Source organism: Macrobrachium nipponense, chromosome 29 (genome assembly GCF_015104395.2).
Source record: "Macrobrachium nipponense isolate FS-2020 chromosome 29, ASM1510439v2, whole genome shotgun sequence".
Taxonomy (NCBI): Eukaryota; Metazoa; Arthropoda; class Malacostraca; order Decapoda; family Palaemonidae; genus Macrobrachium; species Macrobrachium nipponense.
Genome location: NC_061092.1, coordinates 27,300,730 through 27,328,229, shown reverse-complemented (window position 1 = coordinate 27,328,229; position 27,500 = coordinate 27,300,730). Strand labels below are relative to the sequence as shown.

The following is a 27,500-nucleotide window of genomic DNA, read 5'->3' as shown; positions in this document are numbered from 1 at the left end:
ATTGAAAATGAGCTATCTCTCTCTCTCTCTGGTAAAGTTTTAAGATTGAAAATGAGTTCTCTCTCTCTCTCTCTCTCTCTCTCTCTCTTCTCTCTCTCTCTCTCGTAAAGTTTTAAGATTGAAAATGAGCTCTTTCTTTCTCTCTCTCTTGTAAAGTTTTAAGATTGAAAATGAGCTATTCTCTCTCTCTCTCTCTCTCTCTCTCTCTCTCTCTCTCTCCTTCTTGAAAATGAACAATCTCTCTCTCTCTCTCTCTCTCTCTCTCTCTCTCTCTCTCTCTCTCTCTCTCAAGATGACACAATCTTAATCGGAAGGAAATTCCTCGCTCAAGGAAATAATTTCTATAAATATATGAGGTCGATCATTTAATCTCCATAAGTTATAGAGAATAACTCCTTATTAAGTTACATAAACTATTTGGAAATTGGTTAAATCGTGATGGAAAACATATATAAAAAATGAAAATTAAATGACATGAATTCTAACGTGAAATAATTGGACATTGGTTAAATCATGATAAGGGACAAATCAAAAAGTGTAAAATTGATTTACCGGAATTCTCGACGATGTCAAAGGCAGCAGTTACGTGAAGCTGTTACATAACTTCTCTCTATTAACGCCCTCCCACTCCCCCCCTCCCCCTTCTCCCTTTGGCATTAGTAAAGCTCTAAATGTAAATATAAATATTACTGAACTCTTTCGCGTCTGAAGCTGGCATGTTCTCTCTCTCTCTCTCTCTCTCTCTCTCTCTCTCTCTCTCTCTCTCTCTCTCTGGTCAGAAGCATAGATGCAGCAGGCAGCCGCTTTGCACACACACACACACACACACACATACACCTGTGGCCTTCATGGAAATGTTTACTAAAACATTTTACCGACAATAGGCCACCTTCCATTGCAATTTCTGGTCAGCAACATGTCTTATTGGAGAGACATGGGGACTCATTTGCCAAGTTCAAAAGGACCACTGATTTGTGTATTTAATGTTTGATGCTTGTTTGTATTCACCTCCTTCGTTTCCCTTTGTAGATTTGATGTATAGGAATGCGCGCACAATAATTAATAATAATAATAATACATTGATTTGTATTTGTTTGATGCATGTTTATATTCACATTCTGATGTCCTGTTACAGACTTGTTGTATGGGAATGCAACCACAATTCTTAATAATAATAATAATAATAATAATAATAATAATAATAATAATAATAATAATGTACGTACAAAGGAGCTTAAAGTCATCATGTTAATCTGATAATTACGTCATGTTAGTTCTGATAAATAACTGTTTATCAGAAGTGTCTCTTCAGATAATAACAACTGGATTAATGTTTGTAACTGGCATTTATACACAGCATCTCTCTCTCTCTCTCTCTCTCTCCCTCTCTCTCTCTCTCTCTCACACACACAAAGAAAAGAAAACTCGAAAGTTAATGCTAAACGTTGTTTATATGTAAACATACTGTGCATTAATTGCATGCAACATCACTGTACTGAAACTTACTCGAAGAGAGAGAGAGAGAGAGAGAGAGAGAGAGAGAGAGAGATTTGTAATAAAAGAATATAAACAACGCAAAACTGACTGCGAGGACAAGTTGGCTAAAGGGTGAGGGAAAGCGTGTGGCTTGTGGAGAGTGAGAGGGGGGGAGGCGGGGAGAAGAGGAGGGGGGTGAGGTAGTCAGAAAGGCATTTCCTACTTAACTCAACGGAATACAAGACACTTGTGGTATCTGTTCAGTAAGCAACAAAAATATCACGTTGGCTAAAAAAAGAAATTAATATTTTGATACTGTATTACATTGTTTTTCTTTATTTTTTCGATGCAACCACAATGCAAAAGTCGTGATTGATAATACTACTTATTATTATTATTATTATTTGTTAAAAATAACTGCTGCTTCAGCACTATTAATCTTATAAAGAGTCTTCTCTATCTTTCTGATGACGGCTTTCTCGTTGTTGCTTAGACTGGCGAGCAACGCACAAAGGGCATGGTAAAATTCGGTTGAGTCATTTGATTTATTATTGCTTATACAATTCTCTCTCTCTCTCTCTCTCTCTCTCTCTCTCTCTCAACGCGACGTTTCCTCCTGATCGACAGGACATTATCAGCGATAACTGCTGAGGGACTGAATTCCAGTGGTTGTTGTTTAAGATTAAGCTGGCCTTGTGCCAGCACGGGCTCTTGCTCACAGAGCAGCCCGTAATATTCCAGTGGCGAGTCCTTCTCCTTTTATCGTGGGTGTTGCGAGCTCTCCAGTACGATCAGAGCACTTCTCCGGTAGGTCGAGTTTTTATTGGTTCCCGGGAAGTGACTCATACGGCGGGCGTTGACTAGTCTTGCAGACCTTCTCAGGTAGGGGTATCACCGGGAGCCTCTTGATTGGCTTCTACCTGCGTGACGTCACCCCTGGTATTATTCTCATGTCCGGTGTTCGTTCCATGCGCGCTGGTACTTTCGTTAGGGGAGGGAGAGGGGTGTGGTCCTCCTCACACACGTCGGTATCAGGAACGCTTCTTGGGTGGTATTGAGGGGAGGCTTTTCTTCGAGGATGAGCAGCGCTTCTAGGAGACGCAGACGTCGTGGGTCAGGTGCTCTCCCGATGATCTTAGTATTCCTGACGATGTCGTCTCTCGTGATGTTTCTGCGGTGTACTGCAAGGGCGTGCTGCCTAATGGCGCCCTCCTGGGCGTGGCAGGAAATCCTTTTTGACAGGCGCATCGTCGTCATGCCGATGTAAAATCCCAGGGCATCCTTGGGCGGGGCATACGTATCGGTAGACGACGTTGGACTGCTTCAGGGGGTCTCCTGCCGGTGGGGAGGGGTTGTTCTTCATCAGGAGGTCTTTCGTACGCCGATTCTTGTAATAAATAATGAGGGACACTCTCTTTCCTTCCTCCATGGGCGGACGTGTTCCTCTATTATTTTCTTCATGGCTGCTTCTTCTTCCTTGTATTGGTGGTGCATGAAGGCTTTATAGAAAAGTTTGATATCCTCCGGGGGCGGAATGTTCCTTCTTTCTTCCTCCGTCATGTACCACTTGTCAAGGGCGGCTCGAGTTCTCGGTTTACGAGTTTGTTCGAGTACCCATTGTTAATTAGCATCTGGGATGCTCGGTCGAGTTCAAGGTGTGTGTCCTGCCACGTCGAACAGTGCGAGAGGGCCCTCCTTACGAAGGCCCTGACGGTGGTGGTCTTGAACCGCGCAGGACACTCGCTATCACCATTCAGACAAAGTCCGAGGTTCGTAGCTTTGGTGTAAACGGTCGTCGCCAACTTCTGATTTCGTCTTCGTGACAAGGACGTCGAGGAAGGGGAGCCGATCGTTGCTGCTGTACTCGACAGTGAGTTGAGTGCGCTGTTCTGCAGGAACTGCTGCCGAAGGGCTCTACCTCATCCTCGCAGTCGGCTTGCACGAAGATGTCATCGATGTAGCGTGCGTATGTGCGGGGACATCTGTGTTGCGAGAAGACCCTTTCCTCCACTTCTCCCATGTAGAAGTTGGCGAAGAGGACTCCTAAGGGGGACCCCATCGCTACGCCGTCCTTCTGGCGGTACATCTGTCCTCGGTGGGTGGTGAAAGGGGCTCTCTTCGTACAGATATCCAGCAGGGTTCTTAAGGAGTCTTCTGGGATGTTAGGGGGTCTCATATCGGGATTCCTATATACCCGCTCCATGATGATCCCTATCGTCTCGTCGACTGGGACGTTGGTGAATAGGGACTCAACGTCTAAGGACGCCATGGTTCCCGCACCGGGGGGAGTCGCGGATCTTCTCCAAAAAATTCCACCGATGAGGTGAGGCAGTACTGGAGGGGATATAGGGGGTCAGAATTTTATTAAGGCGTTTGGCCAGAGCGTAAGTCGGGGCGGGCGTTTGGCTGATGATCGGGCGTAGGGGGTTGCCTTCCTTGTGGGTCTTCACGTTCCCGTAAAGGTAGCCGAGGCTGTAGTCACCTTGGATGGGCGGGAGGTGGTGGCATTCGTAGCGGCATTCACGGCTGCGATGACCCGGTTGGCGTCGCCTTTGATGTTCTTCCGTAGGGTTCTTCGTAAGTCTCTCGAACTTAGAGACATCAGACAAGATGGCGTCGAGTTTCTCGAAGTATTCCGAGGTGCTGATGAGCACGAACGCGGCTGTTTGTCTGCACGCCTTACGGTGATGTCTTCTTTCTTCTTCAGATCTGCGGCTGCCTCCTTCACTCTTTTGGTGTAGATACCGCTCGAGTATGACCCCCTGTCCGTAAGGGCCTCTGCTAGCAGAAGGGGTTGAAGGGCGCCGTCGTTGTAGGATCTTCTTTGCTTCCAACTGCTGAATCGAGTCGAGGAGCATCTCAATCTCCGAGCGTTTCTCGTGTTTCTTCGGTTTTGACATGAAGTGGCAGTTTAGTCGAGGTTTAATATGTCATTTTGTTCAGGGGTGGGCTGGTATGGAGTGAGGTTGATATACCTCTGTGTCTTTTCTTGAATGCGTAGCTTACCGCCGTTGAGGGCGACAAGCTTGCGGGTTACGCCCCTAACCCGGTTACGCATGTCATCTTCGCTAGGTAGGCAAGGCGCGCGTTAATATCTTCGTAGGTGGGAGGCTCGCGCTGGTCCTCCGCTCGGTCGTCTGGTTGGTGGTGGTGGCCTCTTGCAGGGTGTCGTGTCTGGTATTGTCATCAGTCAGGGCGGACAGCTCAGCACGTATTTCCGCCCATTCTTCTCGCAGGCGGTGATGTTCCTCCTTCAGGGTCTTCATATCGGCAGTCTTCTCCCGTAGTTGCCGCTGTAGGAGGGACGTTTCTGAAGTCCCTGGTCCTTTCTTCATTTCTTGCTGGTGGGTCGTGCAGCCTGATGTTTGTATATTTCGGAAGGAGACCCTCTCGTAGACATGTTTTGTTAAAACCACCACCAACCAGACGACCGAGCGGAGGACCAGCGCGAGCCTCCCACCTACGAAGATATTAACGCGCGCCTTGCCTACCTAAGCGAAGATGACATGCGTAACCGGGTTAGGGGCGTAACCCGCAAGCTTGTCGCCCTCAACGGCGGTAAGCTACGCATTCAAGAAAAGACACAGAGGTATATCAACCTCACTCCATACCAGCCCACCCCTGAACAAAATGGACATATTAAACCTCGGACCTAAACTGCCACTTCATGTCAAAACCGAAGAAACACGAGAAACGCCTGGAGATTGAGATGCTCCTCGACTCGATTCAGCAGTTGGAAGCAAAGAAGATCCTGACAACGACGGACGCCCTTCAACCCCTTCTGCTAGCAGAGGCCCTTACGGACAGGGGGTCATACTCGAGCGGTATCTACACCAAAGAGATGAAGGAGGCAGCCGCAGATCTAAAGAAGAAAGAAGACATCACCGTAAGGCGTGCAGACAAGACAGCCGCGTTCGTGCTCATCAGCACCTCGGAATACTTCGAGAAACTCGACGCCATCTTGTCTGATGTCTCTAAGTTCGAGAGACTTACGAAGAACCCTACGGAAGACATCAAACGCGACGCCAACCGGGTCATCGCAGCCGTGAATGCCGCTACGAATGCCACACACCTCCCGCCCATCCAAGGTGACTACAGCCTCGGCTACCTTTACGGGAACGTGAAGACCCACAAGGAAGGCAACCCCCTACGCCCGATCATCAGCCAAACGCGCCCGCCCCGACTTACGCTCTGGCCAAACGCCTTAATAAAATTCTGACCCCCTATATCCCCTCCAGGTACTGCCTCACCTCATCGGTGGAATTTTTGGAGAAGATCCGCGACTCCCCCGGTGCGGGAAACCATGGCGTCCTTAGACGTGGAGTCCTATTCACAACGTCCCAGTCGACGAGACGATAGGGATCATCATGGAGCGGGTATATAGGAATCCCGATATGAGACCCCCTAACATCCCAGAAGGACTCTTAAGAACAACCCTGCCTGGATATCTGTACGAAGAGAGCCCCTTTCACCACCCACCGAGGACAGATGTACCGCCAGAAGGACGGCGCGTAGCGTGGGGTCCCCCTTAGGAGTCCTCTTCGCCAACTTCTACATGGGAGAAGTGGAGGGAAAAGGGTCTTCTCGCAACACAGATGTCCCCGCAACATACGCACGCTACATCGATGACATCTTCGTGCAAGCCGACTGCGAGGATGAGGTAGAAGCCCTTCGGCAGCAGTTCCTGCAGAACAGCGCACTCAACTTCACTGTCGAGTACAGCAGCAACGATCGGCTCCCCTTCCTCGACGTCCTTGTCACGAAGACGAATCAGAAGTTGGCGACGACCGTTTACACCAAAGCTACGAACCTCGGACTTTGTCTGAATGGTGATAGCGAGTGTCCTGCGCGGTTCAAGACCACCACCGTCAGGGCCTTCGTAAGGAGGGCCCTCTCGCAACTGTTCGACGTGGCAGGACACACACCTCGAACTTCGACCGAGCATCCCAGATGCTAATTAACAATGGGTACTCGAACAAAACTCGTAAACCGAGAAAACTCGAGGCCGCCCTTGACAAGTGGTACATGACGGAGGAAGAAAGAAGGACATTCCGCCCCCAGGAGGATATCAAACTTTTCTATAAAGCCTTCATGCACCACCAATACAAGAAGAAGAAGCAGCCATGAAGAAAATAATAGAGGAACACGTCCCGCCCATGGAGGAAGGAAAGAGAGTGTCCCTCATTATTTATTACAAGAATCGGCGTACGAAAGACCTCCTGATGAAGAACAACCCCTCCCCACCGGCAGGAGACCCTGAAGCAGTCCAACGTCGTCTACCGATACGTATGCCCCGCCCAAGGATGCCCTGGGGGGATTTACATCGGCATGACGACGATGCGCCTGTCAAAAAGGATTTCCTGCCACGCCCAGGAGGGCGCCATTAGGCAGCACGCCCTTGCAGTACACCGCAGAAAACATCACGAGAGACGACATCGTCAGGAATACTAAGATCATCGGGAGAGCACCTGACCCACGACGTCTGCGTCTCCTAGAAGCGCTGCTCATCCTCGAGAAAAGCCTCCCTCAATCACCACCCAAGAAGCGTTCCTGATACCGACGTGTGTGAGGAGGACCACACCCCTCTCCCCTAACGAAAGTTACCAGCGCGCACTGGAACGAACACCGGACATGAGAATAATACCAGGGGTGACGTCACGCAGGTAGAAGCCAATCAAGAGGCTCCCGGTGATACCCCCTACCTGAGAAGGTCTGCAAGACTAGTCAACGCCCGCCGTATGAGTCACCTTCCCGGGAACCAAATAAAACTCCGACCTACCGGAGAAGTGCTCTGATCGTACTGGAGAGCTCGCAACACCACGATAAAAGGAGAAGGACTCGCCACTGGAATGTTACGGGCTGCTCTGTGAGCAAGAGCCCGTGCTGCACAAGGCCAGCTTAATCTTAAAACAACAACAACAACACTGGAATTCAGTCCCATCAGCAGTTATCGCTTGATAATGTCCTGTCGATCAGGAGGAAAACGTCGCGTTAGAGAGAGAGAGAGAGAGAGAGAGAGAAGAGAGAGAGAGAGATGAGAGAGAATTGTATAAGCAATATAAATCAAATGGACTCAACCGAATTTTAACCATGCCCTTTGGTGCGTTGCTCGCCAGTCTAAAGCAACAACGAGAAAGCCGTCATCAGAAAGTAGAGAAGACTCTTTATAAGATTAATAGTGCTGAAGCAGCAGTTATTTTTAACAAAAACATGTCTACGAGAGGGGTCTCCTTCCGAAAAATCTTATTTTATTATTATTATTATTATTATTATTATTATTATTATTATTATTATTATTATTATTATTATTATTTTGTCCAGAAGATACAACCAATTCATATGGACAAACCCACCACAGGGGCCATCGATTTGAAATTTAAGCTTCCTAAGAATATTATGGCGTTCATTCGAAATAAGTAACAGAAGGTAATGGAACATACAGAAAGAAGAGAACGGTTATTAAAGAAGGAAAGTTGAATCAAATAAATAATGAATAAATAGTTACAAATGTAGGTAAATTACCAAAATACAAGTAGAGTTGTTTTAGGATAGCAATGCGTTGCATCTTCGTCTGAACTCGTGAGGTTCCAATGCTCAACATCCTTTGTAACTTATATAATTGCCAGTATTTTGATTACCAATAGTTTTTCAGGTGTTCCACACGAGATAAAGAAATTGTCTGGACCTTCTCCAGTTTTGTAATAACGAGGTCTCGCTGTTATATCATTCTGTATCGTTCAAGTCATTGATGTTTCTTCAGCTGACGTCATTGGCTTCAAGGAACTGTAGGAGATGTGGAGCCTGGGTTCTAAGGAAATTGAGTTCCTCTGGAGTGTAAATAATTCTTATTGTTATGGTCGTAAGAGATCAAGATTCTCTCTCTCTCTCTCTCTCTCTCTCTCTCTCTCTCTCTCGCTCTCTCTCTCTCTCTCTCTCCAAGTATATATATATATATATATATATATATATATATATATATATATATATATATATATATATATATATATATATATATATATATATGAATCTCTCTTTCTATGTAAATAATTAGATACATAAACATTATACATATATATGTGTGTGTTTATGTGTATGTGTGTGTGTAGAATATATTATATTCATATATATTTAGATATAATAATGTTTATCCCAAACCGTATGAACTCTACATAACCGGATTTTCCTCCAAGTCTGGTTTAATTGACTTAAGCTTTGTGTCATTCAATCCCTGAAACTGAAGGATCCACTCGTTCAAATTTGCATTCTTTTCTTGTTCACCTCTCAGCTCATTGGAATCATTCCTACCTATACAGGCCAAGAAATAATTACAACAACAGTTTTTAGAGAGAGAGAGAGAGAGAGAGAGAGGGGGGGGGTTGAAGTTGACGGACGCCTAGTAAAAGATGGGATCAGCAATATTAACAACGGTGATCATATATGTTAATAGTTATAAAATCTAACTGAGAGAGAGAGAGAGAGACGCCAACACAACCGCTAAACCCAAATGAAATCCTTATTCAGAGTATCAACCCTGAGAGTGGGGGGGAGTGGGGGCGGGGGGGAAAGATGGCGGAACGCTTGGTTGGTGGGGTACTCTGAAAACCTGTCAGTGCATCGCCTATACGGTATGCACCCCGCCCACAATGCATAGGCGTATCCCCCTTCTGTATAATGTGTGTGAAGGTCTCTCTCGTCTTGCCTTACCTGTAATGCTCCGAGTTCAATTTTGACCTAGTACCCCACTATTTATTTAGAAAAAGAAATATATAAATTAAAAAAAAGTTATCTGAGAAGATTGCCCGAGACGGGACCTATCGCATGGGAGATAGGGCTGGGCCGGGGGTGGGGGAACAGGGGTGAGGGGAGAGGGGAGGGGAGGGGAGGGGTTGGAGAGATGGTGTTAAGGTGGGTGGGTGTGGCAATAAACAACGTGTTTAGGAGATAAGAAGTTTTAAGGAGTTTCTTAAGTATCCTCCTAGACGGATTGTGTAAGACGAAAGCTATGTTATTAATATTGATAATATATAATAATATATATTGATCAATTATATATATATATGTAATATATATATGTGTGTGTGTGTGTGTGTGTGTGTGTGTGTGCAGAGAGAGAGAGAGAGAGAGAGAGAGAGAGAGAGAGAGAGAGAGAGAGAGAGAATGCGTGTGTAAGCACGCAATCTTGAAGAATATTTATGGAAGTGTTGGCCGCTTGATCAGCGTGGAAGCAGCCGCTGTTTATTCCAAGATAATCAAACAAAATCCTCTTACATACGTTCACTCTTATCAGTAATTACTCTTCACCACTCTGGCTTCATTTAAATATCATAAAAGAATGAGTTTGTTTCTACATTGATTAAATGCATGAGACAAGTATTAGATGAGTTGTTTAGGGTTCATTTTTGATGTGTTACTTGGCTTGTACGTATATGTTGAGGGGCCTGTCAGCGCGGACGCATGATTGCGACAGCGTTATCTCAAACCCACGACATCCGAGACGGTTGAGTGGAGTTGGACTTCACTTTAAATGTCCTTCGTTTACCGCCGTCTCCCACCTGCCGCCCGAAAACGGCTCTTACGGAACGTTGGAACGTGAACGCACTGACGATCAGCCAGGTGACGCGAAATCAAGACGCTACGACGTGTCCGCTCGATTACTAAATGGAAAAGCATGGCCACTGTAGGTAGTCCTAGGAAGCCAGCAGCGACCGTCTTGTCCGAAAGTCTCGGATAACAACAGTGTGGTCCCAGTGACTCACTGTCATCATCAAACCCGCACCCACTTTTTGGCCAAGATTGGAAACGTCATTTGTACTCACCATTCTTAAGCTCATGGTAGATGATGTCTGTGTGCAGTCGCGGGCTCCTCTTGGACGTAGATGGTTCCATATAGGTTTGTCACTCGAAAAAAAATGTTTATCTCTTAACACAGGGTCATTTCCCGTCGACACGCACTTGTACCAGATGCCACTATAATCTGGTGCCACACGCTCGCCCAAACTGTCCTTTCATGTTAGGACGCCCAATTTGCCGCCCGGGTCCGGTAAAGTTCTTTGGGTCCTTTCGTCGTCAGTTATGAGATCTGATTTGCTTTGAATGTTCTGTAACCTACAGAAAGCGCCAGGAAGATATTCGTTTAAGCGATGCAATAACACGGCTGGCAGCGCCGAATGCTGGTGTCCTCCCTCCCATCCTCCACCGCCACCCGGGGGACCCGGAGTCTCAGCCAGCTGATTTTGCGACAGGTAGTAAAGTCAGACCGTCGACGACTGTGATATGCGGACCTTTCGTGGTTACCCCCGTGCCTTCGTCAAGCAACTGTAGACGCATACAATTCCTGAGTCGTCGCTTAATGATGCTTAACGAATCGACTCCTATCCGAAATGACGAGACTTAAGAAATGAATCTGAAGAAACTCACTGCTACTCGTAAATAAATGAGAAAAATCAAGCAAAACAAAGTTTCAAGGTTAGATTGGTTTTGGGCCTGTTCGGGAGGGTGAGGGTGTCAAGGGGGTTAGGGGAGCTAAGCTTGGAGGGGAGGGGAGGGGAATAGAGGTTGCACGTTGTGATTTTGTCCTTGGCGTTCGTTGTAATGAATATTCCCCTGCTTAACTGTGAGCAACTGCGTTTGAAAGGGTGTGAGCTATGCTGAAGATAAGGGCAAGTCTCGTCATTATATTTGAGTGTTTAGTCTCATCTTTTCATTATATTCAATTCTATTTAGTCTCACCTTGTCATATTTAAGTCTATATAGTCTCATATTTTCATTGCATTGGAGTCTATTTAGTCTCATCTTTTCATTATATTTTGAGTTTTTTAGCCTCATCTTTTCATTATATTTGAGTCTATTTAGTCCCATTTTTTTATATCTGAGTATTTAATCTCATCTTTGCATTGTATGTGAATTTATGGTCAAATACCTGCGTTCAAATATAAGCAGAGAACGAACATGACCAAAAGTATTAATAAAACAAAAGTTAACACATCGATCATGTCGCATATCCATGGTGATTTGATTGAGTGATGTAGGTTACTGGACCTTCGCACGAATAAGGCAGTAAAACCGTTGCCAGCGCTTGGAGACATGCCTGAGGAGAGAGAGAGAGAGAGAGAGAGAGAGAGAGAGAGAGAGAGAGAGAGAGACATACATGAACAGCAGCCACTGACAACCGGAACAAAAACAGAACAGATTTTATCGATTGTACAGAAACGAAAGCGCTTTAGAGGTAGCGACTGAATGTCGTATTCTGATGGTATGTGATGTTTGAATTTGAGCGCTACTTATGGGGACACTCTCTCTCTCTCTCTCTCTCTCTCTCTCTCTCTCTCTCTCTCTCTCTCTCTCTCCACCAAAATATTGGGACTTTTAACCCTCCACAGAGGCTTTTTTTGGTCCGTCAATATTTCATAACTTTGGATTATAGGGAAAATTGGGTAAGGTTTTTCAGATACGTTAATAAGATAATATATAATATATATAATATATATATATATATATATATATATATATATAATATATATAAAAGTAAAATATGTATGTGTAATGTGTATGTTTTATGCTCACATAATCACACACATATATATGTGTGTGTGTGAGTGTGCATGTATGTATATATACACATCTACCAGTGTGTGTGTATTGAACGAGTTCACTATAATTGATACAATGTAAATTTCAAGCGTATATTATTTACTTATCGACGTTAGCTGGGAAAGGAAGGAAACCGTCCTCTTAAAAAAAATCAATTACTGCTAAAACAGCTTTATTTTCACATGTTGGTCTCCCACGATTGCCATATTAAAAACATCAATGTTCCGACAGCAAAATGTTTTGTTGCTTTTCATGAAAGTCCTACAATATGCAAGGTCAGACATGTTCTGCAAACGTTCATTTAAAACGTATTACAGAGTTGGTCTCTTAGGGGTTAGTGCCGTTGTTGACATTATTTAAATGACGTTCTCTGTAACGTCCCTTCTGCCTCGGCTGTAACCCTTTCCATTCCTTTAACTGTACCTCCGTTCCGTTTATATTTCTTTCCTCCATCTTCATGTCCACCATCTCTTAACAGTTGTCTCGGAGTTCAACTGCGAGGTTTTTCTCTTGTTACACCTGACAAACCTTTTTACTCTCAATTTCCCGTTCAACGCTGTATGACCTCACGGGTCCCAGCGCTTGGCCTTTATATTCCACTTTTCGTTTAGTTGCCATGCGCAGGCATACGGTGCCCAGGGGAGGGGGTGTGGGTACAGGAATGGGGAGGGGGGGAGGGATGTCCATTTCAAGACAGTTAATTTGAAATCTGCGTCTCGTGGAGACTTCCATGTCTCCCTCCACGTAATGGTTAGTGCCGTAAGCGTACCTCTCGTGGTGCCCTGTAGACGTTACTAAAGTGTACTTGCTGCGTAACTCCGGCACAGAAAAAATGCGCATACAAAAAGTGCAGACAGAAAAAAGTGCGGACAGAAAAAGTTCGCAAAGAAAAAAACTGTAGCCAGAAAAAGTGTGGACAGAAGAAGTGCGCACGGAAGAAAGTGCGCACAGAAAAAAGTGGCACTGAAAAAGTGCCCACAGAAAAAGCGATCACAGAAAAAGTGCCCATAGAAAAAGTGATCACAGATATAGTACGCACAGCAAAAGTGACCACAGGAAAAAGTGCTCATAGCAAAAGTGCGCTCAGAAAAAATGAGCACAGAAAAAGTGCGCACAGAAAAGTGAGCACAGACAAAATGCGACGTAAAAAGTGCGGACAGAAAAAGTGCAGAGAGAAAAAGTGCAAGCATAAAAAGTAAGTGCAGAAAAAGTGCGGATAGGAAAACTGCTAACAGAAAAAGTGTGGCTAGTAAAAGTGCGGACAAAAAAAAAAAGAGCGATCAGAAAAAGTGCACACAGAAAAAGTGCGGACAGAATAAATGCCGAGAGAAAAATTGCGTAGGAAAAATATGCGGACAGAAAAACAGGGAGAGAGAGAGAGAGAGAGAGAGATGTATGGATGGGACCGAGTTATTTTAAAGACGGTGATGCCCACTGCATGTGAATGTACAGAGAGAGAGAGAGAGAGAGAGAGAGGGAGAGATGATACTAATGACGATGATATGAAGAGCTCAGTTGCTCTCCTGAATGAGACAATTGATTCGATGGAGCAATGGGATTTCTCTTGTCCTTTCACCTCTTACCCTCTTCTTCCTCCTCTGCTTTCCCCTCTTTATTTCCTCCCACTAAGCCTCACTTTTCTCTTCTTCTTTCTTTCCCTTCTCCTCCTTGGAGTAATGGGGTTTCTCTATCCTTTCTCCTTCTACTTTGTTCTTCTGCGTTTTCCTCTTGTCCTCTTACTCCTCCTCCCATTTCTCTTCTTCTTCTTTACCCCTTCCTTTTTTCTTTACTTCGGTTCTCTTTCTCCCCTTTTATTTTTCACTTTTAACTGTATAAGATTTTTCTTTTCGTCTCTGTTCTCTTTTGTTCTCATTTTTTTCTGCATTTTTTCCCAAATTTTATTTTTTATTTTCTCTATTTCCCATCCGTTCTTGGTCTCCTTTGCGCCCTTCTCATTCTTTTTATTCTTTCTGTTATTTCATGCTTCTCTTCTATTGTCTCTTCTTTTCTCCTTCGCCATTTTCTTTCTGCTATTTACTCCAAATTTCTTTTAATTACCTTTTCATCAATTCACACCTTTCTCCTTTCTTCCTGCTCTTAACCCCTTTCTCCGTCTCTTTCATTTTCCTTAGTTTTTTATATCCTTATTTCTGTCGCACTATCGCAACCTCTCGTTTTCTTCCCGTTATCGTAATCTCTCGAATCTTCCTTTACATTTCTGTCCCTATTCAATATTTCTCCGAATTTCCTCATTCCATTGTACGTCCTGGATATTTGCATGACGTCATCACACCTTACCGGGGCAGAGCCTTTCCAATCAAGCCCTTACAAGCAAAAGGTAAATTTCTATTTATTTCCGGAAATTCACATTCGTCATGGAGATTTTTTTTTTTTTATAACAAATGGATGAAGATTTTGCTCTTTATTCAAATTTGTTCGTCACGGGTGTGGTTAAACAAGTAAAAAATGCGCCGAAGAATTTTCTGTACAGTGTTTAGGCCCATGAAGCTTTCAGCCATGGCCCATAGGTGACCTGCCTTATAGCGTTGCCAGAGGCACGATTATGGCTAAGTTTAACCTTAAATAAAATAAAAACTACTGAAGCTAGAGAGTAGATTTCAAGATCTGTGGGCGGACAGAAAAAGTCTGGACGAACAGACAAAGCCATCTCAAAAGTTTTCCTTTACAGAAACCTAAAAAAACTGTACATTTAGAAAGGCATCATAATTAAATCTATTTCCTTCCTTTTCTGTTGCAATTTTGAGAATGAAATAAACTCATGATGAATTAAAAGTTTGTTTTAAAGAAAACTAAAATCTGAATAACCTATATAACTAGGACTTTATTACGAACACCGCGTCCATTCGTTATTCCTTGATCTCTCTCTCTCTCTCTCTCTCTCTCTCTCTCTCTCTCTCTCTCTCTCATATGTATGGAATACATTTGGGATAGTTGAATTTTTTATGATAAGAAAAGGGGTATATTGCAATCTGGCTACTTTCTACTTAGGTATTACTACCGTAATACAGTTCTCCTTGTATTTAAACTATTTACTTACATTTTTATTATGTTTTTCTAATAGCTGGTCTCTTCTTTTCTGTATTTCCCTATACCTTTTGTTACTCCTTTCGAATGAACACCATACTCTTTGGAAGCTTGAATTTCAAGTCATTTGTCCCTTTGGGCTTGTTCCGTATGAACAGGGTTTCATCTTCTGAATAATAATAATAACAGATTCTATATAAGGCTCTAAGCGGAACGCGGACTGAAATTATATGAGCGACTGACACGAGTTTTGATACCTCTACGGATAAAACATACCATATTTCAGTTACGAGCGCGTGACTTCTTCGCTAACAGCGGAGAATTGCAAAACGTGGCTGAGATCGTGTTTTTCTACTACCGATAATTCATTCATCAACGAGTATTTATCTCTTCTTCTTCTTCTTCTTCTTCTTCCTAGCTTAAACCCATTTTTATATGGGGTCGCCATTGCGAATGAGTCGTCTCCATCGATTTCTGTCCTGTGCCTCGTTCTCATTTATACCTTTCAATACCATATCTTCCACTGCACAACCACGCCATCTCTTTCTTGGTCTTCCCTTCTTCCTTCTACCCCGCACTTCTATTTCCATCATATGTCTTCCAACATGACGTTCCTCCCTTCGTAACAGGTGTCCATACCATTGAAGCCTTCCTTCCTGTATTTTCTTTGATATTTCAGCTACCTTAGTCGATCCTCTTATATACTCATTTCTAATCCTATCTTCCCTTGTTACTCCCGACATCCATCTCAACATTCTCATTTCTGCTACATCCATCTTCTTCTCCTCTGTTTTCCTCATACTTGCTGTGTCTGTTCCATATAACATTGCTGGTCTGACCACCGTCCTATGAAACTTTCCTTTCAATTTCAGAGGGACCTTCTTGTCACAGAGGACCCCTGATGCAGACCTCCAGTTATTCCATCCTGCCTGAATTCGGTGTCTCACCTCTTGGTCTATGCTTCCACTATCCTCTAATACGGACCCTAAGTACTTGAACTTCTGTACTTTCTTTATTTCTTCCCCACCCAATCTTATGCTACTTCCACCGTCCTCAGTAATACTGGAACACATATATTCGGTTTTTTATCTGCTTATTCTCATTCCTCTCTCCTCAAGTGCTGTTCTCCACCTCTCCAACCTCCCCTCCAACTCCTCCCTCCCCTCTGAACACAACGAATATTTATCTCTAACTCGGGAAAATCAGTCATCAGAAAGATTTATTAGTTACAATCACCGATGATTGCACCGCGAGTAACAATCACTGGTCATTGTACCAAGAGCAACAATCACTGGTCATTGTACCAACAATAACAATTCAGTGGTCATTATACCAATAGTAACAATCACCGGTGATTGCACCTACATTAAGAATCATCATTGTTTGTACCAACAGTAACAGTCACCGGCGAATGTACCAACAGGAACACTCAGCAGTGATTGTACCAATAATAACAGTCACGGAACATTGTGCCAATAATAACAGTCACCAGAGGTTGTACCAACAGTAACAATCACCGGAGATAGTATTAACAATAGCAACCACCAGTAGATTGTACCAACAGTAACAATCGTTACTAGTGATTGTGCCCACAGCAACAATAATCGGAGATTGTACGAACACTGACAGTCACCGGGAATTCTACTAACAATAATAAACACCGGGGATTGTACCAACAGTAACGATCACAGGTGATTTTACTAATATTAACAATCACCGAAGATTGTATTAACAGTAACAATCACAGGTGATTGTACTAACAATAACAGTCCTCTGTGATTGTAGCAGCAAAAACAAACAATAGGTATCACCGGTGGTTGTACCAACAAAAACAAAGAATAACAATCACCAGTGATTACACCAACAACAGCGCCTACCGGTGATTGCACCAACGGTAATAATGACCGGAGATTTTACCATCAATAACAATCACCAAAGACTGTACCAACTGTAACAAACACCAGTGATTGTGCCAACAATATCTGAGATTGTACCAATTAAACCTTCTAACTAAGATTTTACCACTAACAATCACCGGTGATTGTAACAACAATAACAGTCACCAGTGATTGTACCAATAGTAACAATCACTGGGATAGTGTCAACAAAAGCAAAGAATAACAATCACGGGCGTTGTACCAGCAATAACCGTCACCGAACGTTTTACCAAGAGTAACAGTAGCCTATGAGACTAAGATTGTACCAACAAACAATCGCCGGTGATTGTATCATCAAAAAGAAAGAATGGCAATCACCGCTCATTGTACCAACAGTAACAATCACCAGTGATTGTACCAACAGTAATAATCACCGGTATTGTACCAACAATAAAAATCACCGGGGATTGTACCACCAACAACAATCACCGGTGATTGTTTACTTAAGATTGTAAACAGCACCAACTATCACAGGTGATTGTACCACCAGTAACCATCGCCAGTGGGCTTACAATTGATCGACTGAATAACAACGAACTGCCGTCGCATGAACAGTGGTCACCTTTAAGTGGCAGAATCCAAGGGCACGACCCTCCCGCAGGCATGAAACTTTTATTAGAGTGAGGTAGTTGTTGTTGCGACGCCCTCCCCCCATCCACCTCTCTCTCTCTCTCTCTCTCTCTCTCTCTCTCTCTCTCTCTCTCTCTCTCTCAGATCGAGAATCATATTTAATGTCATTTCTTTTTCCATAAATATAGGTACAGTTTTTATTAGTTGTTGCTATTCATCTTTCGTTTCATTACTCTATGAGATTTGGTCATTATTATTATTATTATTATTATTATTATTATTATTATTATTATTATTATTATTATTATTATTATTATTATATAAACTTTACTTTTACTTTTGCCCCTTCATTAATTATTGTTACTCTTGTGTTTCATTGTTTTCTATAAGATTTTATTATTATTATCATTATTATGTTGCTATTATAATTTTGTTTCATTATTTTCTATGGAATTTATTTTCATTATTTTTATGTTTCTGTTATTGCTGTTAAATTGTTTCATATTAGCAATATAATAACAATGATGATGATGATAATGATAATAATGATGATATGATGAATGATGATGAATGATGATGATGATTATTTTATTATTAGATTAGATTATTAATTATTATTATTATTATTATTATTATTATTATTTATTATTATTTATTATTAACAACTAGTTAATTAAGTTTCCTGAGGCAGACATGTCCGTATATGATAAAGAAACGTGACACACGTAATAAAGAAGTCGCTGATTGAAGTAAACATGATAAATATATAAATGAATAAATAGACAGCAGCAGAGCCACGTATAGAACAAAGACTGGCATTGGATGACATAATTGCCTAAATTGATCCCGACAGAAAACCACGTTAATTAGGCTTGTGTTGTTGCTTGGAAAACAAGCCCAAGCAGAAACTCCGAGAATTAAGTTCACCTTGAATGCAAGGACTTACATAGTTGATTATACCGAGGGAACACTTAAATTCCTCAGGTCCGGAAAACGAATAAAGGCTTCTTTCTTCTGGGGAAGTGAAAACTTCGATTTTCAAGGTCCCATTCATTTTCCACAGAGCCCTAAACGTGTGTCACGTTGATTCGTCGGCGTTTCACGTGACGTATGCCCTTCTTGCTCTTCATGTTAATCGCTTTTAATGCGTGAAGACATGTGTTGTATTTTTGCCTTAGTCTTACACACACACGTAACGTTTCTAATATAAATACTACGCTACAAATATTGTTTAAAATCCAGTTCACTGTACCTTAGGAATAAACTTTGAACCAAAGTGGAATTATGACACTCTTATTTGTCGGCATTTCACGTGTCTTATGCCCTTCTTACTCGTGCTGTTAACAGCTTTTGACTCGGGAATATTTTTCATATTTTTTAATACAAATATTAAGCTACGAGTATCGTTTCATATTCAGTTTACTATACCTTAGGATTAACTTACACCAAAGCGGAATTATAACTGTTAAGTGCTTCGTCCCCGGCAGGATTCGAACTAATGCATGATGTAAAAACTACGATAGACAATGACTTAGACCACCCATCTCTTGATATCTCTGGAGTCTAAGTTTCTAAACTAGGGGTTGTTATATATGTTCCCGGCTAAAAATATATTTAAAATGTAACTAGTGTTCAAACCTTTAACAAGCTTATTGTGTAGTTCAGCACTTGCGGTGGGTGTTTACTTTAAACTCACTTTTGTATATCTTTTGTGTATATGCTTTTAGTCATAAATAAACCACTATATAGGAAACGTCTCTTAAGAATCTTATCTAACATTTGTTAGCAATTCGAATCCTGCCAGGGTGAAGCACTTATCAAATATAATTCCCCTTGAGTGTAAGTTATTCCTAAGGTATAGTGAATTAGATATTTAACCCAGTAAGGGGGGTTGTTATTATCAGTGCACCTCATGCTTTGCACTGTGGGCATTACTTAAAGTTCTTTGCCGAGTCCCTTTGGCCCTTACCTGCTACCCCTTTCATTCCTTTTGCTGTAACTCCGTTCATATTATCTTCCTTTCGTCTTGCTGTCCATCTTCTCTAAACAATTCTTTCAAAGTGCAACTGCGAGGTTTTCCTCCTGTTACACCTTTAGAACCTTTTGACTGTCATTTTCCATTTCAGCGCTGAATAACCTCTTAGGTCCCAGTGTTAGGCTTTCGGCTTACATTCCATATTCCAATCCAATTGGTATATGTATGTAAGATATAGCCAGGGCTAGAATTACTCGTTGATAATAATCAACGATACAAACAATAAAATGGGAATTTAGATTTACTACTGTGTAGTACGTGCGTGCGTGCGTGTGGGACAACTGTAAAAATCATATTTGAAGGAAATTACTCTATACGAACATTTGTCATAACAGCTGTGGATTTCTTAATATGCGGAAAAATTATAGTAATGCGATCGCAATCAGAGTACACACAAGTGTATTTACCAAAAACAGCTGCGTATTGTGAGTTATGGGTACTACAGCCTTCAAAATAAAAAGCAACAAAATAAAAAGCATTACTACACTATTTGCCTTGCATTTTAATACATCTTTATCTTTTTGATTAATTTGTTAATTTATATTTTCTTTTTAATAGGCGAGATCTCTTGCTTTATTTCCCTTTACCTTCTCTTACTTCCTAATGATGACCATAATATTCTTTGATAGCTTGAATTTCAAGTCTGTGGCCCCTGTGTTAGACTTGTTCCATATGAGTAGGGTTCATCTTTTGAATGATATTAAGAATAAATTACGCAATGAAAAATGATCTGTAACAGCGCATTTCGTGCATGGAATAAAAAAAGAAATTATACGGAAAATATTTCTTTTCTTTTTATTAAAAGCCATCGTGAATTTGATGAAAGAAGGCCAAAAAGACCTTTCCCCCCCCAAGGAAGACTTGAGATTTGGGTTAGCCATGGGTGCACAAGCGGAAAGGTACTTACCATTTATTCACGGACGTCCACAACAACACTGCTGAAGTAGAGAACGGAAGAGATGGAATTTTACACACATACATGATATATATATATATATATATATATATATATATATATATATATATATATATATATATATATATATATATATACATAAAATAACGATTACACAGTTATTCAAAATAACATTCGCGGCTGTCTCATCGTTAATGCTATTAGAATAACCCTTAATACATATTTATCTTGATGATAAATTATAAGTGCATATGCGCGCGAGCACACACACACACATATATAGATATAAGCACATACATACACATATACATATATAGTAAAACTACTATATAGATATATCTATATATATATATATATATATATATATATAGATATATCTATATATATATACTATACTAATATATATATAGATATATATTTTATATATGTTTTACATATAGTATATGTGTATGTATGTGCTTATATCTATATATGCGTGTGTGTGTGTGTGCTCGCGCGCATATGCACTTATAATTTATCATCAAGATAAATATGTGTTAATGGATTATTCTAATAGCATTAACGATGAGACAGCCGCGAATGTTATTTTGAATAACTGTGTAATCGTTAGAAACCACGGGCTGCGTATGCTACAGATGTATATGTCTCGCTTGTTAACGATCGTTCTGTAGGCATCATGTAAATGTCACGTGCAAATAAAATCGGCTGAGAGAGAGAGAGAGAGAGAGAGAGAGAGAGAGAGAGAGAGAGAGAGAGAGAATATGTGCTAGTCAAACAGTGAAAAAGATAAGAATGTGAATCTGTATATAAGGCAAAGAGAGAGAATGTTTGTATGCGACAGAGGAAAACGTGCGCATGGTCGAGAGAGAGAGAGAGAGAGAGAGAGAGAGAGAGAGAGAGAGAGAGAGGGTGTGTGTGTCATTAATAGACTTCCATGTGAAAAAAATTAGAACAGCTGTTTCAGTAGAATGAGAGTAAAGGATTTTACGCTTGTCTATGATTTTATGGCAATTATTTTCTGTAAAACAAAGAACCTGACTCAATATAGCATTTCTCAATATAGCATTTCGTAAATCATTGATGTTAAGAGAAATGAAATCATTTAAATATCTGAAATTTACGGAGTTTTGTTACCAAAGGCAATCATGGTAATCTAATTGCATTTCCTAATTTTTTTTCACATTTCGTAAATCATTTATTTTCAAAGAAATGAAATCATTTAAATATCTGAAATTTCCTTTTCTTTTATTTAAAGAAATAAAATTTGAATATCTGAAGTTTCCTTTTTTTACTTAAAGAAATAAAAACTTAAAGAAATAAAATCATTTCGATTTCTGAAATATCCCGTTTTTCTATTTAAAGAAATAAAATCATTTTAATGTATGAAATTTCCTTTTTTTTTATTTAAAGAAATAAAGTAATTTAGATATATGAAATTTACCTTTTTTTATTTAAAGAAATTAAATCATTTAAATATCTGAAATTTTCCCCTTTTTATTTAAAGAAATGAAATAATTTAAACATTTGAAATTTTCCTTTTTTTATTCAATGAAATAAAATCATTTATATATCTGAAATTTCCTTTTTTTATTTAAAGAAGTAAAATCATTTAAATGTCTGAGATTTTCCCCTTTTTTAATTTATAGAAATAAAATCATTGAAATACCTGAAATTTCCTTTTTGTTAATTAAGCGTAATCTTGTTAATTTATGTAAAGAATTGCAGCTCATGTTTTTTTTTTTTTTTCATGGAAAGCTCAACGCTCGTATGATTGTCGTTCAAGGAAACTGTATCAAATATCTAATTTTTTGTTTTGTTTTTGATTAACTTACAAATTGAAGGGCGCGAAGAGACCAGAGACAGTGGCTGCCTGCTATGACGAAAGACAACGCCACTCTTGCTTCCCTTAGAAGAGGGGGCGGGGTTAGCAGTCAGTGCACCTCATGTGGTTCACTGTAGGCATTATTCAAGGGTCTTTGCGGCATCCCTTCGACCTCTAGCTGCAACCTCCCTCATTCTTTCACTGAACCTCCGTTCATATTCTCTCTATTCCATCTGACTTTCCACCCGTCTCTGAAAATTGTTTCATTGTGCAACTGCGAGGTTTTCCTCCAGTTACACTTTTCAAACCTTCGTACTGTGGATTCCCCTTTCAGCGCTGAATGACCTCATTATAGGTCTCAGGACTGGGCCTTTGGTCTAAGTTCTATATTCTGTTCTATTTTACCATCCTTGCTTGTGTGTGTGTGTGTGTGTGTGTGTGTGTGTGAATGTGTTGTGACCTGTGCTGACGAACAGAGGAGGAAATAATGACTCGTGTCCTTCCTCTTAGAAGTCCATTAATTTATTCCCAGATCTCGACAGCCGCCTTTTCGGAATTTCTGATTTCCCTGGAATCCAGGTCATCACTCCAGCCACCGAGGGCGAAGTTTGAAGAAGAAGAAGAAGTAAAGGAAGATGATAAAAATAAGAAGAAGAAGAGGAGGCAGAAGAAGAAGAATTAAAAAAAAGAAGAAGAACCAGGTCAGTGTAAGGAAAAACCCTCCTTTCCTTAGCAGAGTCTTTGTCCACTTCCGAGGTCTTGGGTACGCAGTTTTGGGGAAAGCCTTCGTCAACTCTTTCCAGGACGAGATACACATCCAGCATGCATTTTGAGACAAGTGCTGGAATTGCAGTGGGTTGGCGGGGAGCGGGGGAAGGTCATTTCTTGGGAATTTCCCCTTTACCAAGTATATTTTAGCAATTCCTGGAAACCCCCTCCCCCACCCCCACCCCTCTTTCTCTCTCTCTCTCTCTCTCTCTCTCTCTCTCTCTCTCTCTCTCTCTCGCAGGGTGTGGTTTGGCTGGCTGGGGTGGGCTGAGAGGAATAAGAGAGGGAGGGGGGATGGGTGGGTGATGGAGGGAGGTTGTGTTGGCGTCCAAGAACTAAACATGCGTCCTTATGGAAATCGATTGTGCGTTCGAGATGTTGCGTTTTCCTTTTCCCGTCTCTCGGAAGAAGAAGAAGAAGAAGAAGAAGAAGAGAGAACGAATAGACTCTGGTGGCTATTAAAAAAGAGATAAAGACATTAGTTTTTTCCCTTTCCATCTCTGGAAATATACTGCAGTTGAAGGCTGTTTACCTTTTTATTATCATTTACAATAGAAACCCAGCAGATTCGTTAATCTCCTAATTCTGTTACTTAAGTAATCACCGTTTGTATTCCTTTTTTGTTTACATAACCAACGATTGTATTCCGTTGTGTTTACATAATGAACGTTTGTTTTCCTTTGCTTTTACATAATCAAAGTATCTATTCCTTTGCACGTAAATAACTAACGCATGTTTTTCTTTGTGTTTACATAACCAAGGTTTGTAATCCTTTGCACGTAAATAGCCAACGTTGGTTTTCCTTTGTGTTGACATAACCAACGTTTGTATTCCTTTGCGCGTAAATAACCAACGCTTGTTTTCCTTTGTGTTTACGTAACCAACGTTTGTATTCCTTTGTACGTAAATAACCAACTCTTGTTTTCCTTTGTGTTTACATAACCAACGTTTGTATTCCCTTGTACGTAAATAACCAACTCTTGTTTTCCTAGGTGTTTACGTAACCAACGTTTGTATTCCTTTGTACGTAAATAACCAACTCTTGTTTCCCTTTGTGTTTACATAACCAAGGTTTGTATTCCTTTGTACGTAAATAGCCAACATTTGTATTCTTTGTGTTTACATAACCAACGTTTGTATTCCTTTGTACACAAATAATCAACGTCTGTATTCCTTTGTGTTTATATAACCAACGTTTGTATTCCTCTGTATTCCTTTGTCTTTGTGGTGTGAGGCTTGGTTTTGTGAATTTCCAAGAACGTGCGTAATATGCTGAAATGAAAAGATAACGTTCTCTTGTAAAATGACAATATAACATTCTGTTCTAAAATGACAAGATAACATTGAATTTTAAAACAAGATAAAATTTTATTCTGTAATAACAAAATAACATTCTATTTTAAAACGACAAGATAACTTTTTTCTATAATAACAAAATAACATTCAGTTCTAAAGATAAAAACAAAGTAACAAACAGAACCCTATTCTTGAACCGCCCAAGATGTGTAAAAACCTATAAGTGTATTTTTCATGAAAAACTAAAAGAAAAAAAGAGAGAGAGAAAAAAATCATTGAAATTATTATATTCTTTCCGGGGAATTGAAATAGCAGCATCCAAATTTCTCAGATCTTATTCCGGACGTCATCTCAAAAGGGCGAACGTCATTAAGCGGCTAAAAAAAAGTAGCGAGGGAAAGGATACTACGTCTTGCGAGAAAGAAAAAAAAAAAAAAAAAACTCCTTTCCTCCTCACCATGTTTTTTTCCTTCCTTCTTGAGGACTTTCCCCCCCCCCCCAACACCCCCACCCCCACCCTTCAGCGTTTTTGTTGATCATTCTTTCCTTATTTCCAGCTGTGTACTTTTTTTTTTTCTTGAAAGAGAAGGGGTCTTTATTTTTTATTGACATTATCCCCGTGCGTCTACCGCTGCTCTCTTGGTGCATTGTTCATCTTAAATTCATGTGCTCTCTCTCTCTCTCTCTCTCTCTCTCTCTCTCTCTCTCTCTCTCTCTGTGTGTGTGTGTGTGACCGTCTGCTCATTGTCATTCTTTTGCCATTGTTCACATTCCTTAGTGTGTCCATATTCTCTATAATCGTTAGTTTTTACTTCTTCCTTGAGAAGAATGTGGGATATAAAGGTCTGTGAAGTTTAATCAAATCATAGCGTTATTGAATGCTAATGTCAGTGTTATTAACGATGTAAATATTATTCATTATTATTAATGTATTAATGTTTGTTTAATGATTGTGTAATTGCTGTTGTTGTTGGCACTCATATTGGGAATGAATTTCATCATTATAGTCACCACCATCGTCATCAGAATTTTATTCATATGCTGAGTTTCTCTCTCTCTCTCTCTCTCTCTCTCTCTCTCTCTCTCTCTCTCTCTCTCTCTCTCTTATGCATTATATTATTCATGTTCGCATAATTACCTTTGAGGCTAGCACTCATATTGGCACTGAATTGTCATCATTGTAGTCACCATCATCAGAATTTTTATTCATATGCTGTTTCTCTCTCTCTCTCTCTCTCTCTCTCTCTCTCTCTCTCTCTCTCTCTCTCTCTTCCTTTGCCATTACAGGATCATTACATAACCGATTCTTGGAAACGTTCTCCTCTTTTTCATTTCTCCAATAGAGCGGCCTTTGACGCAGATAAAAGTATCTCGTTTTTGCCAATGTATCTATTTTGTATTTTTTTTCTTTTTACGCCTGTATTTGTTTATCAAAATTATTATTTTAATGCAAAGCAGCTACTCTTCTTTAAAGTTTAGCTTGGCCTTTCGCCTTTTATACTAATTATTTTTTTGATATTTTCCTAATTATTATTATTATTTATTATTTTTTAATATTTTGCTAATTATTATTATTATTATTTTTGCACGGACGATTATACGGTAAATACTGTATGTTACATTAGTAATGCGGAATAAAGACGGTATGGATGGCAATCTTTTTATATACGAGGATTTTATAAATTTGGCTCTTATTTATTTTAGTGTTGTATGTGAACCAGATATTATTCCATAATTATTTACCCGAAGTCAACACTGTCGGTTTTCTTAATATGTAAGCCTGAGGTATTATTACTATTATTATTTTTATTATTATTATTATTGTTGTTGTTTTTGTAGTTGTTGTTGTTGTTTTTGTTGTTGTTCTTAAAGGTCCATAATAATATACCTGATGGTAGCGGTAGTAAAAAAAAGTGCTACCGTCAAATATTTTATTATGGGCCTTAAAGAACATTACTTTTGCCCTCGTAATTGAGATTTCTTCCCATTATTATTATTATTTTTTCTTGTATCTCTAAACCAGCGATACCATAAGTATTTCTTAATCTGTAAACCAAAAGTAGTATTACTGTTTTATTCTTGTACCTTAATTATTCTCTATCTGTCATACAGGTTCTATAATTTGTTTTCTTTAAATCCTGAAGCCCGAGCATTCCATTATTATTTTGTTCTTTCTTATATCTGAATCAGGAGTACCATTTTTACGTATAGTACAGTAAGTTCCAGAAGTGAAGCGACAAATCTCAGAATTGATCGTACTTCTATTGAAACTCATGGGGTTGCCAGTTAGTATATTTTATTCCAATTATTGTCATCCTATTTATCTGATAATACGTATCAGTGATTAACTGTATAAGCGCACAAAGTATTTCCCCAGTGAATGATCAATGTTAGTTCAATAATTGTTTATTAATAAAAAAAAAAAAAAGGAATTTCCCCAAAGAAAAATCTGCGGGTCTCAAAGTGTAATATGAAGTGTTCACCATAGAGTGGCAGCAGGAACCGTGTGCATAAGCATTGGCCTAATATTTGTAAATTAACTTTCTACTTTTATAGCGTTATATCGAAAGTTATTATGACTTTTTTTGATAAAGCACAGAGAGGTTTAGCATCTGATTAAATGAAATATAAATAAGACAAGTTGGTGTAAAAAAAAAAAAAAAAAAAAAAAAAATCCAAGTTATGTGCGCATTTAGCGTTGGTTACATGGTTAGGCCTATTTCAAGAATCAAGGGAATATATTTTCCAGCTTGTTAGTTAATAATTTCATGGAATTTCTCGATTGTGCAAATTTGTGCATGCGGAATTGCGTTCAGGGTCGCACCAAACAAGTATTTTCGTAGGTTTCCACCTTTTTTTTTCAGTGCATAAGTGAGACTATTCATGTCCATACGATCCGGAGTGTGAATGTGCTTGGCGAGCATTATTTTAATTCGAGTATCCCCTGTTATGCTCTCTCTCTCTCTCTCTCTCTCTCTCTCTCTCTCTCTCTCTCTCTCAGGACGTTTTTATCTATCAGGAATAACCAGAGGTCTGTTTCAAGAA

At 40.3% G+C, this 27,500-nt stretch overlaps 1 protein-coding gene and 1 long non-coding RNA gene across 2 annotated transcripts in view; one reads left to right on the top strand and one right to left on the bottom strand.

Annotated features, from left to right (window-relative positions):
* LOC135206208 (ribosomal protein S6 kinase alpha-5-like) overlaps positions 1-10,723 on the bottom strand; it is a 177,092-nt gene extending 166,369 nt beyond the window's left edge. The window contains exon 1 of the mRNA XM_064237547.1: positions 10,293-10,723. Within this exon, the coding sequence (XP_064093617.1) occupies positions 10,293-10,362 (70 nt within the window). The 5' untranslated portion in view covers positions 10,363-10,723. The remainder of the gene's footprint in view (positions 1-10,292) is intronic.
* LOC135206209 (uncharacterized) overlaps positions 1-27,500 on the top strand; it is a 168,920-nt gene that overhangs the window by 108,412 nt on the left and 33,008 nt on the right. The window lies entirely within an intron of this gene.